A 12500-nucleotide genomic window follows, 5' to 3' on the forward strand; every position below is an offset into this window, starting at 1 on the left:
GAATAAATCCCCAACAGTGTCACCAGCAAAGCACCCCCACACCATCACACCTCCTCCTCCATGCTTCACGGTGGGAACCAGGCATGTAGATTCCATCCATTCACCTTTTCTGGGTCGCACAAAGACACGGTAGTTGGAACCAAAGATCTCAAATTTGGACTCATCAGACCAAAGCACAGATTTCCACAGGTCTAATGTCCATTCCTTGTGTTCTTTAGCCCAAACAAGTCTCTTTTTCTTGTTGCCTGTCTTTAGCAGTGGTTTCCTATTTTACCATGAAGGCCTGCTGCACGAAGTCTCCAGTTGTTGAAGAGATGTGTCTGCTGCTAGAACTCTGTGTGGCATTGACCTGGTCTCTAATCTGAGCTGCTGTTAACCTGCGATTTCTGAGGCTGGTGACTCGGATAAACTTATCCTCAGAAGCAGAGGTGATTCTTAGTCTTCCTTTCCTGGGGCGGTCCTCATGTGAGCCAGTTTCTTTGTAGCCCTTGATGGTTTTTGCAACTGCACTTGGGGACACATTCAAAGTTTGCCCAATTTTTCGGACTGACTGACCTTCATTTCTTAAAGTAATGATGACCACTCGTTTTTCTTTACTTAGCTGCTTTTTTCTTGCCATAATACAAATTCTAACAGTCTATTGAGTAGGACTATCAGCTGCGTATCCACCTTACTTCTGCACAACACAACTGATGGTCCCAAACCCATTTATAAGGCAAGAAATCCCACTTATTAAACCTGAGAGGCCACACCTGTGAAGTGAAAACCATTTCCGGTGACTATCTTTTGAAGCTCATCAAGAGAATGCCAAGAGTGTGCAAAGCAGTCATCAAAGCAAAAGGTGGCTACTTTGAAGAACCTAGAATATAAGACATATTTTCAGTTGTTTCACACTTTTTTGTTAAGTATATAATTCCACATGTGTCAATTCATAGTTTTGATGCCTTCAGTGTGAATGTACAATTTTCAAAGTCATGAAAATACAGAAAAATCTTTAAATGAGAAGATGTGTCCAAACTTTTGGTCTGTACTGTATGTATGTGTCGTATTTGTGTACATATAATTTATTCTTGGTTTACTAATCGTAGGTAGACAGACACTCAGATGATTCATTTCTGGAGGGCAGACATGGGAAATTGGATTTCCTTGTTGCTGTTCTTCCTCCTTACCTAAATCACTTTTTGAGTGCTTTAGGGAGCAATATTTTTTCTTGGATGTCTTACAGAAATGGTACAGATGTAGCAAAAATAGCTCACAAGAAATGATAATCAGCATGTGCTGTTCTCTCATTCTACAGTTTCATTAGATAATGATCTTATATATTTTCAGTAGAGCGTCTGTAATTGATACTACATTAACATATGATTCTCCCTACTCCAGTTGAAGTTCTGGAACTGGGCTGAAAAATAGTAATATACTAGAAGAGTATATTTTCCTCTGAGAATTGTGGGCCCCAATGTAAGTTATTCTCATGCTTTAGTGTAGTCATTATTATTGTGGTAGTGAGGTAGAGCAGTGCCTTTTCCTCTGCAGATTGATGACCCTGGGCTTCTCAGGACAATAATGTGATTTCATTGCAAAGGCCTGCATCCTATCACTGCTGTTCATGCTCTTTCCAGATAACAATTTACTCATTTTCTCCTTGTAATTCACACACTAGTCAGGTTAACCTAAGCAGAAAGACTTGAATTTGTGTTTCCCTGCATTTTTTTTATATAAGAAATTTTTTTTGATCTTTTCATACTGTTATTACATCTGATTTTTCTTGTTAAATTATTTTTAATTGCGTAGATTATTATTCCTTGTTTGGTACGATGTGTCATGGATGTGAGTTTCCTATTGAAGCTGGAGATCGATTCCTTGAAGCTCTTGGACATACCTGGCATAACACTTGCTTTGTCTGCTCTGTGAGTATTCGATTAGATACCAGTAGCCTACTATATGTGTGTTACATTTGCAAAAATATGAAATGTTATTTGAATGTATCAGATTCAATCTGCCTATTGGTCGCAAGTCTCAACTAAGTTTGGGCCTAGAATATCTCCAGTAGCCAGTGTGAAAGTTACAATAAAGCTTCTAAATTTCTTGTTACTGCAGATTGTGATATGAAAAATAATAAAAATTGCCAGAAAAATACTTAAGACCTACTTTTTAAATTTGTTTTTTTTTATCTCTGACACATTTCCTTTAATAAAAAAATATATAATCATTGATTAGTAGAGATGATCAAATAACCAGGTTTGGCAAATTTTTCCCAAAAGTTGGATTTTGCCTCTCAATGTGAATAGATTACTTCAATTTCCCTGAAAAGATGTGTATATTCTGAGGTCTCTTAGGACTGTACCCAACCCTTTTAAAACTCTTTAACTCAAATACAATCTTAATAATCCCAAAATGACCTCAGGTTCAAATAAAATATTCCCTTTAGTCCTTTAAGATCAGGCAGACTATTCTGATCAGAACAGTGAGTTAAACTGACCGCGTTACTGTTTAAAAGGGAACATTATCCTTCTACTGTGTACAACTTCCCAGATGACTGATCCACTAGTAGTAGTGATGCTTCTGCTGCTGCTATTGATTCCCACAGTCGGAGCCGTGGTATAGTTTTGTTTTTTGTTTTCTTTTACAGTGGATTGTGAAAGTATTCACCCCCCTTGGCTTTTTACTTATTTTTGTTACATTACAACCTGTGTTAAATTATTTTTGTAATCTGATTTGTGTGTGCTGGACTAAATAGTCTAAGTTGGTGAAGTGAGAAAAATATAGGCATAAATTACATTTATGGGATCAAATAACTATAAAACAGAGATTTCCAAACAAGTCAGGGACCAAGTTGTTGAGAAGTACAAGTCAGGGTTGGGTTTAAAGAAAAAAAAAAAAAAAAATATATATATATATATATATATATATATATATATATATATATATATATATATATATATATATATATATATATATATATATATATATATATATATATATATATATATATATATCTGTCGCAATATCTGATGGTCCCCTGGAGCACCATAAAATCCATTATCATCAAGTTGAGAGAACATGGTACCACAACAAACCTGCCGGGAGAGGACCGCCCACCAAAACTCTCAGCCTGGGCAAGTAGGGCATTTATCAGAGAGCCAGCACAGAGACCAAAGATAACCCTGAAGAAGCTGCAGAGTTCCCAAGTAGGAACTGGAGTAACTGTCCATATGACAACAATAAGCCATACACTCCATAGAGGTGTCCTTTGCGGAAGAGTAGGCAGAAAAAAAGCCTTTACTTGCGCTCAAAAATTGTAAGGCTCGTTTGCCAAAGGGCATGTGGGAGATTTCCCAAATGTACGGAAGAAGGTCAGATGAGACCAAAATTGAACTTTTTGGCCACCATTGTAAACGCTATGTCTGGCGCCAAAGCAACACAGCTCATCATCCCAAGAACAACATTCCCACAGTGAAACACTGGTTGCAGCATCATGCTGTGGGGATCTTTTTCGGTAGCAGGGACAGGGAAAATGGTCCAAGTTGAGGGGAAGATGGATGGTGCTATATACAGGGATATTCTTGAGCAAAACCTGTTTCAGTCTTTCAGCAGCAGAAGGGAAGGAAGGGAGACACAGATCTATTACTAGTGGGTAGGCGGAGCCCCACAGGATAGTTCACCTCAGATTAGAAAAAGTGACGACTGGCCCCTCCAGCTTAGGCTCCTCCTACTCCATGTCCTTCAGTTTAAAATTTGAGGTCGCAGAGGATAGTCGCTGCCTTTGCAGCTCCTCAGAAGAATTTTTTATTTTACATTCCCGGAGACCTGGACCCCCCGTGGTCTAGAGGTCTCGGGGGGTTTCGGCGCTGCTGGGACCCCTGACCCTCCCCTGGCGGATCTGCGTACCCCCTAAGGAGGTCCCCGCAGAAGCCTGCCGGCCCCGAGGGATACAGGGCGCTCCCTGGCAGAGACGCACACCGCTTCTGTGGGGTCCCTGCACGCTCCGCCGTGAGGGGGAGCAAAGGGCCACGGCGCCACACATCCCTGGGGGTCCCTGTGGCGCTCAGCTGGGTAAGTGCTCATCAAGTTCTGAGTGCTTCAACGGCTGCTGCGGCAGCCGCTCTTACTGTACAGGTGGTGACTGCCGTTTTTGTCCGTTACAGGATATCACCGCTGCATTCGGCGGTTTGGAGATGTCTCTGCCGATCAACATCCTGGAGTTGAGAGCGATATTTCTCTGTCTCCGACATTGAACGGTCCCTTTGAGCGGTCTACCGGTCCAGATTCAGACGGACAATGCGACAGCTGTTGCGTATATCAACCATCAGGGCGGGACGAGGAGTTCCAGACTCATGATGGAGGTCTCTCGGATCCTGGTTTGGGCCGAGTCCAGGGTTCCAGCCATATCCGCGATTCACATCCCAGGAGCGCTGAATATCACGGCGGACTTCCTCAGTCGCGAGCAGGTGGATTCTGGAGAATGGAGCCTTCATCCGGAAGTTTTTGCACTGCTGTGCTCCCGTTGGGTGACTCCCCAAGTGGACTTTATGGCATCCAGGTTGAACACCAGGATCCCGACCTTCATTTCCAGGTACAGGGACCCGGAAGCTATGGCGGTAGATGCTCTAGTGGCCCCGTGGGACCAGTTCGAGCTGATCTACGTGTTTCCGCCGGTATGCTTACTCACTCTAGTGCTCAGGCGGATCAAACTCGAACAGATCTCGGCGATTTTGGTGGCGCCGGATTGGCCGACGAGAGCGTGGTATTCAACGCTGGTGTCTCTTCTGGCGGCGCCTCCGTTTCCACTGCCTCTTCGCCCAGACCTGTTAACCCAAGGGCCCATTCGTCATCCGGACCTGAAGTCGCTTCGTTTGATGGCGTGGCACTTGAGACCGAGATATTGACCCGTCGTGGGTTTTCGGCCGAGGTCATTGCCACCTTGCGGGCGGCCAGAGGTCCAGCTACGACTAGGATTTATCACAGAACTTGGGAGGCCTTCTATTCATGGTGTTCTGGATCGTCAAGGAACCCGAGGGTTTTTTCCATTCCCAACTTCTTGGCTTTTCTGCAATGTGGTTTGGCCAAGGGTCTGGCGGTTGGTACCTTGCGGGGTCGGGTATCTGCACTATCCGTGCTTTTCGGAAGGCTATTGCCTCGCGCAGGGATGTGCGCTCGTTTTTTCATGGGGTTGCACGTCAGTTTCCGCCTCGGAGGGCATTTCTGGCTCCTTGGCGGCTCAATCTAGTCTTGGAGGCTCTTCAGCATGGGCCGTTTGAGCCTATGGATTCAGCTACGCTTTACTTGCTTTCTTGGAAGGTGGCCTTCCTGGTGGCGGTCACCTCTTTGAGAAGGGTTTCTGAGTTGGCGGCACTGTCTTGCTCGCCCCCTTTTCTGGAGTTCCACTCGGATCGCGTGGTGCTTCGTACCCGTGGCGATTTTCTGCCTAAAGTGGTGTCGCGTTTCCATGGACATGGGAGTAGAAGGAGCCTAAGCTGGAGGGGCCGGTCGTCACTTTTTCTAATCTGAGGTGAACTATCCTGTGGGGCTCCGCCTACCCACTAGTAATGGATCTGTGTCTCCCTTCCTTCCTTCGCTGAAAAGGATTTTACAGGTAAGGTCTTACCAAAATCCGTCTGTCAGTGATTTGAGACTAGGAAGGAGGTTCACCTTTCAGCAAGATATTGACCCAAAGCATACTGCTAAAGCAACACTCGAGTGGTTTAAGGGGAAACTTTTAAATGTGTTGGAGTGGCCCAATCAAAGCCCAGTCCTATTGAGAATCTGTGGTCAGGCTTGAAGATTGCTGTTCACCAGAGGAAACCTCTAACTTGAAGGAGCTGGAGCAGTTTTGCCTAGAGGAATGGGCAAAAATCCCAGTGGCAAGATGTTGAAAGCTCATAGAGACTTATCCAAAGCGACTTGCAGCTGTTATTGCTGCAAAAGGAGGCTCTACAAAATACTACTGGACTCGTGACCCCGCCTAGAACTACTGAAAGGAGTCATTTTGACTCCTTGCTTGTTTTCGTTTATTTTTAGAGTTTCATTTGTGGTTATTTATTAATAATTATATTTTTTGTAATGTATTATTATTGTGAGATCCAACAGTAATGCTTTTGATTGTTTTTTTTTTCTGCTTTTCTTATTTTTCTACAGAAAATAACAATAATTATAATAGACGTTTTTCAAACATTTTTTTTTATTCAAGTGCACACATATAAACAACAACTGAAGAACAAAAAGCAGAGAAAATGTAGGTGGAGGAGCATAAAAATGAAAATATGGCGCAGAATTCACCTTCTAAACATTTGGTGTTTCGCATTTTAGGCATTGCCTTTGATTTATGGCAGTACATTGCCCACACAAAGACTTACCACAAGTCTTACAATTTCCGACAGATCTATTTTTCTTGCACTTTTCTTTGATCTGGCAAAATTTTGTTTGAACCATCACTTCTGAGCATGTAGAAACTTGGGACGTGGAACCCTTTTCCCTATCTGTGACATAAGGACCACTCAACTCTCTCACAAGCGTTTGCAAAAATGCCTTGCGTGACATTTTTTGGTGGGTAATCTCCTTGAATATTATCCATGCATTTATACCCGCAAAGTCTAAGGCATTTTCAAATGCATGAACAGGCCATCTCCTTGTGCATGTTCGTGTGGTATATTTTCGTGCCATCTGATCCACTACATCTACTCCATATTTTGTTTCATTGTAAAACTTTACCGTTTCTGGAGTTTTTTTAGCGGAATCAGACGCAACAACAACATCTGGATGAACGGAACTCAAAATGACAACATTTTTGTTGGGCTTTCCTTGATATACTGTAAGTGTAAAATTGTCTTCATTTCTAAACACTTTAGTGTTGTACAATTCCTCTTTCATGGATTTTATTTCTTTAGGCACTTCTCGCCTTATCTTGTTCAGTGTTCCCACGATGGTTGTTCCTTTGCTTTTTAGCTGTTTAGCTAATTTTACTGAAGTAAAATAATTATCGGTTGTAACATTGCGACCTTTTTTTAAAAACGGGTCCAATAACTTCATTACCACATGGTCAGCTAAACGGTCCTCAGCACGGCGTGTGTCATCTTTGCCTAGATAAGGGAAGCCATTTGCCAGATATTTGCTCCTCTTATCAACAGCTAGCCAATATTTGTGGCCATATTTATCTGGTTTGGAAGGCATGTACTGCGTGAATGGACACCTAGTTTTGCTTGGGAAAAGTTGCTCATCCACCATTATGTATGGGGCCAGGTTTGTAACACGCAATACAATTTTCAATAAACCTGTCCCACACAGTAGAAAATAGAGCAAACTTGTCCGTTTGCAGTCTCTCCGATCGAGTAGATTTCTCATCAAATCTGAGAAACCTCATAATTTCAACAAAGCGGTCCCTAGACATTGTCGCTTTGCAAAACAGTATTCCCCAGTCATTACACCAAATACTGCTAATCGAGTGACGGTTTGTGCCAGATATTCCATGAGCATAGAATATCGCAATGAATGCATCTAGCTCCTCATCAGATAGAGTTTGTTCAGCATTACACAGTAATACAAGCAGGTAAAACACAAGGAAAATGTGAAAAGTTGACATGTAAATTGAACTACATCTATATGAACATCAGGGTAAATAAGACAGAGTGAAAAAATTATGCACAAAACTTTATAGCAACATTTAGTGACAAAAGGACCTCAAAATATAGTAGGGAGTCAAAATGACTCCCTTCAGTAGTTCTTGGTAAATTTTGAAAAAAACGCGCAAATTTTTCACCAAAATTATTTATTGTCACAAAATCTTTTTTCACATCATATTTGAGGAAAAGTCACCGAGTTTCAAGCCGGAATTCTGAAAAATGTAGTCACAGAAGAGAAATAAAAAACGAAAGGAGTCAAAATGACTCCATCAGTAGTTCTAGTGTTAAGGGGAAACTTTTAAATGTGTTGGAGTGGCCCAATCAAAGCCCAGTCCTATTGAGAATCTGTGGTCAGGCTTGAAGATTGCTGTTCACCAGAGGAAACCTCTAACTTGAAGGAGCTGGAGCAGTTTTGCCTAGAGGAATGGGCAAAAATCCCAGTGGCAAGATGTTGAAAGCTCATAGAGACTTATCCAAAGCGACTTGCAGCTGTTATTGCTGCAAAAGGAGGCTCTACAAAATACTGATTTTAGCGGGGTGAATAGTTATTTACATTGAAATTTTCCGTTATTTTGTCCTATTTTGTGGTTTCCTTCACCATAAAAAGCAAGGCACTTGTAGGCATGTTCTTTACATGAACTGATGCAAGCCCTCAAAAAAACAGTGAAATTCCAAGTTGTGAGGTAGCAGCCATCCTCCATACACTTGGAGTCTTCCACATGTCTTTTGGCAAACTCAAAATGAGCTTTGAAATATTTGTGTGTATGCAAAGACTTTTTTTTCTGCCCACTCTTCCATAAGGGCCACTTCTATGGAGCGTATGTCTTATTGTGGTCGTATTGACAGATACTCCAGTCTCTGCTTGCAGCTCCTTCAGGGTTACCTTTTGGTCTCTGTGCTGCCTCTCTGATTAATGCCCGCCTTGCTCTGGATGAGAATTTTGGTGGGCGGCCTGGTCTTGGCAGGTTTGTTGTGGTACCATGTTCTTTCCATTTGATGATAATGGATTTGATGGTGCTCCGGAGGATCATCAGAAATTGGGATATTATTTATTTATTTATTTATTTATTTATTTATTTTTATAACCCAGCCCTGACTTCTACTTCTCAGAACTTTGTCCTGACTTGTTTTGAGATCTCCTTGGTCTTCATGGTGTTGTTTGGTTAGTGGTGCCTCTTGCTGAATGGTATTGCAGCCTCTGTGGCCTTTCATAAAAGGTGTGTATATACTGACAGACCATGTGACACTTAGATTGCTCACAGATGGACTGCCTTTCACTAAGCATGTGACTTATGAAGGTAATTGCTTGCACTAGAATTTTTTTAGGGCTTCATAGAAAAAGGAGTGAATACATATGCATGTGGCAATTTTTAGTTATTTGATCCCATCAATTTAATTTCTGCCTATATTTTTCTCCCTTAACTTCACCAACTTAGACTATTTAGTGCTGATGCATAAAACACAAATCCGATTACAAAAATATTTAAACACAGGTTGTAATGTAGTAAAATAAGTAAAAAGCCAAGGGGGTGAATACTTTCGCGAGTCACTGTGAATCTCTGAAAAGACATGACCTTCACGGTGCACATCATGAAAGCATGATGAAAATAACCTGCTATAGTTTAGTCTGTTTTTGTTTGCAAAAAGTGCTTTCCATCATACATAAGCTTATATATACAATCTTTTCAAATGACTTGATATATAATATAAGGTCACAATGCCCAAATAAAGCTACTAATCATTTTCCAAATATTACAATTAAACCCAGATGATGCGAACGTACATGCTCAAATAATTTCATGAAATATTGCTGAACTATGTTCATACTAATCACAAATAATAATCACCTACCTACCATAAGTAGAAAAAACACTGATACAATACCACAATACCTTACCCAAAGAAACCAAATGTTCTGACATATCTTGGACAAAGATAGAAAGTACACACACTCCGCTGCATATAGATGTAAGCATAGATATAGTAACATGTTCTAAGCTGTCATTTGTTCTTCTTTCCGCTAGGTATGTTGTGGGAGTTTGGAGGGCCAAACGTTCTTTTCGAAGAAGGATAAACCACTTTGCAAGAAGCACGCCAATGCTGTTAACCTTTAAAGACTCTTTCGACCCTCAGCGTGCCTTATATCCAAATATGGCTGTGAGAAATTGATATACTGTACCCTCATAATTAAGATTAAGGTTTCAATAGACCGCTCTTCTTCTTGTACGAAATATGTTGTATGTAAGAATCGCTACACTTTAGCTGGGATGTACACAAGAGTATCTAATACAGTGAGCTTCCTTAAAATATAGCCATACATTTCCAGTAATTTATTTGGGTCTTCCTGTAATATGTAGAACAATGTGGTTAAATCATGCTTTTTACATGCATACTTTGCAAAATGCCATTGTTCTCAAGCCAAAATGGTCTATTCAGGTCATTTTTTTTAAACCTTGTAAGTTTTTGAATGTAATATCTTATAACAATTTTACCGATTTTGATAAAAGGGAAGCCATCCTTTTTTATACAGGATTTATTTACCTGTAATTTTATATATTTTAATCACTTTTAAGAGCGAAATGGACTCCAGTATATATTTTTAGCATGCCTTGCAGATCTGAATCAGGGGATACTTGTTGTTTTCAATGATTAGATAAAATAGTTTTATATTAAAAGCTGAGTAGTGAAAATATAGAGAATGCCTTCTCCTGCCCACATAGTGATTGACAGCACCTTCTCATAGAAAAAGCGGGCAAAGTCTGAAGACTCGCAGGCTTTCACTGTAGGACCTGGCAGCAGATAAACAGCTTTGTACATCAGAGTACACAATAACACAATAAAACCGTGGTTGAGCTCACATCTTTCCCTTGATCAGATATGAGCGCTTAGGAGACATACAGAATGTATAAAACAGATTCTATTGTTATATTTTTGAGTTCTATACAGTAACATTTACATCACAGAAGCCTGTAGGCACAGGGAATAGTTATGTAAATGCATGACATTTCCATAAATATACACAAGGCTCAGGCCGGTTTCATATATATTAATTTCCGCTTACCGAAGCAACCTGTAAACACAGGTCTGGATGGGATGTAATTCAGAATAATTAGTATGGCTATAGCCTACATAAAAAAAAAATGTTCTGCAATTCAGATATCGCCTGAAAATGAAAACACCTTAACTGGTGTTAATGATCAATGTATTAAAATTACTGCAAAGAGAAGACAAACTAACATATCTGACAGATCACATAAAACTGCTCGGAGTCCTCAACCTGTGCCTGACCCATCTCAACACATCATTTTCCTAAAGTCAGTTTTCCATATACCCGGCCCATCGGCTGCAGTTTTTTTGAGCCTCAACTGATGTAAAAAAAAAAAGCGCTCATATAGTGTTCTTGCACAGCGACCCTCCTTATGTCTGTCCAGCACTGTTGAAAGATGAATATCGTTGAAGATATATGATCAAAGCAAAGTATATGATCCATTCTCGCATCACTTTTCTTCCAGAAATTTGTCTCCATGCCGGAGAGAAAAAGCCAAGTCACCCAATATGTCCCCTAATGGATTTTGGCTTAGTTATTCTAAGTATCATAACCATAATTTATTTTTTCACATTTTAGTTGCTAATGGATGTGTTTTCTTGTAGGGTGGTAGTAGTAGTATATGTGATATATTGTTCTTTCATAGTATGCAGCACATAGACACGACCATTGTTTATAGAAACAAGGCTATTGAAAGATTAAAGCTTTAACATGTTGACCGCATGTTACAGGATTTGCACTAGTAGCCACATTATTAGGCCACAGTGCAAACATTTATTACATAATTGTTAGAGTTGAGCAAAAAGCTTCATATTACCTGGTCCGATATCCATCCCGGTCTTTCGTTGCAGCTGGACCTGCACAGTCTTCACATCTGAGGTTTGCATCCTGGGGGCTTCTTCCGTTTACTAGGTCCTGCAAAGTCATTATGTTACAAAACATGTCAGTGTCGCAGGGCTTAGTAAGTAAAAGAAGTGCCTAGAATGTTCGGTCTAAGAATCTGGGCACAGAATTTAGGAATTCCCTAATCTTAAACATACTTTAGGATGTCAGACCTGGGTGGTACAAATCGGTTTGTTCAACTCTAATGGTGGTTTAGGAGGGATTAAACACATTAGTGAATGTAAGATATTATTTAAATGTATCGAGAGTCTTTAGATATTCTAATTTACCAACTGGTTGGCAATAACTGCCCCCCTAGAATTAAACAATTATGTGCTCAGCATGTTAGAGCATATATGAGGCAATGAATCTGTCTAGAAAATATTACTTATGTAGTTGTTGTTCAATAATGATTTTTTAAATACTCACCAAGTTAAGTAAGGTAAAATTGGGATTGCGTTTTGATTATCCTGTAAGTTCTGGGAGTTTTTTGTACAGTTTGTAGCATATTATAAAACCTTTTCAACATTAGATTTCTTAAAGGAAATTTGTCAGCTGGTTATCTCCACCATATATCTACCATAATTATCTATCAAATGGCTACATCCATATATATATATAAGTCCAGCAATACATTTTTAAACGGCCAGTCCGCTCATCCTTAACTGAGAAATCCGTGTTTGAATTGATATGCTAATGAGGCTGAAGAGCTGAAACATATGTTCTATCCCCGCCCAGTACCACCTCCTCCTGTTTGACTCACAGGTGACACAGCATAGAGGTTGTCAGTTAAGCAGGAGCATGAAGCCCTGTGTTGGGAGTAGAGCTGGAGTGACAGAGGCTTCAGATCTTCAGCCTCATTTCCATTTTTTTTTTTTGTCGAAAGCCCGAATTCGTGTACAAAACCTGAGTGCGCTTAAAAAAGTGACAAGTGCCACAAAAAAAGTGCATTAGGA

At 40.5% G+C, this 12500-nt stretch overlaps 1 protein-coding gene across 1 annotated transcript in view; it reads left to right on the forward strand.

Annotated features, from left to right (window-relative positions):
* Positions 1-11968, forward strand: part of PDLIM5 (PDZ and LIM domain 5) — a 225037-nt gene extending 213069 nt beyond the window's left edge. The window contains exons 20-21 of the mRNA XM_073638258.1: positions 1792-1907; positions 9641-11968. Coding sequence (XP_073494359.1) covers positions 1792-1907; positions 9641-9730 — 206 coding nt within the window. The 3' untranslated portion in view covers positions 9731-11968. The remainder of the gene's footprint in view (positions 1-1791; positions 1908-9640) is intronic.
* Positions 11969-12500: the final 532 nt, after the last annotated feature.

This window comes from Phyllobates terribilis, unplaced genomic scaffold (genome assembly GCF_046119375.1).
Source record: "Phyllobates terribilis strain yellow unplaced genomic scaffold, ASM4611937v1 Scaffold_1__5_contigs__length_1240528914, whole genome shotgun sequence".
In the NCBI taxonomy this organism is placed as follows: Eukaryota; Metazoa; Chordata; class Amphibia; order Anura; family Dendrobatidae; genus Phyllobates; species Phyllobates terribilis.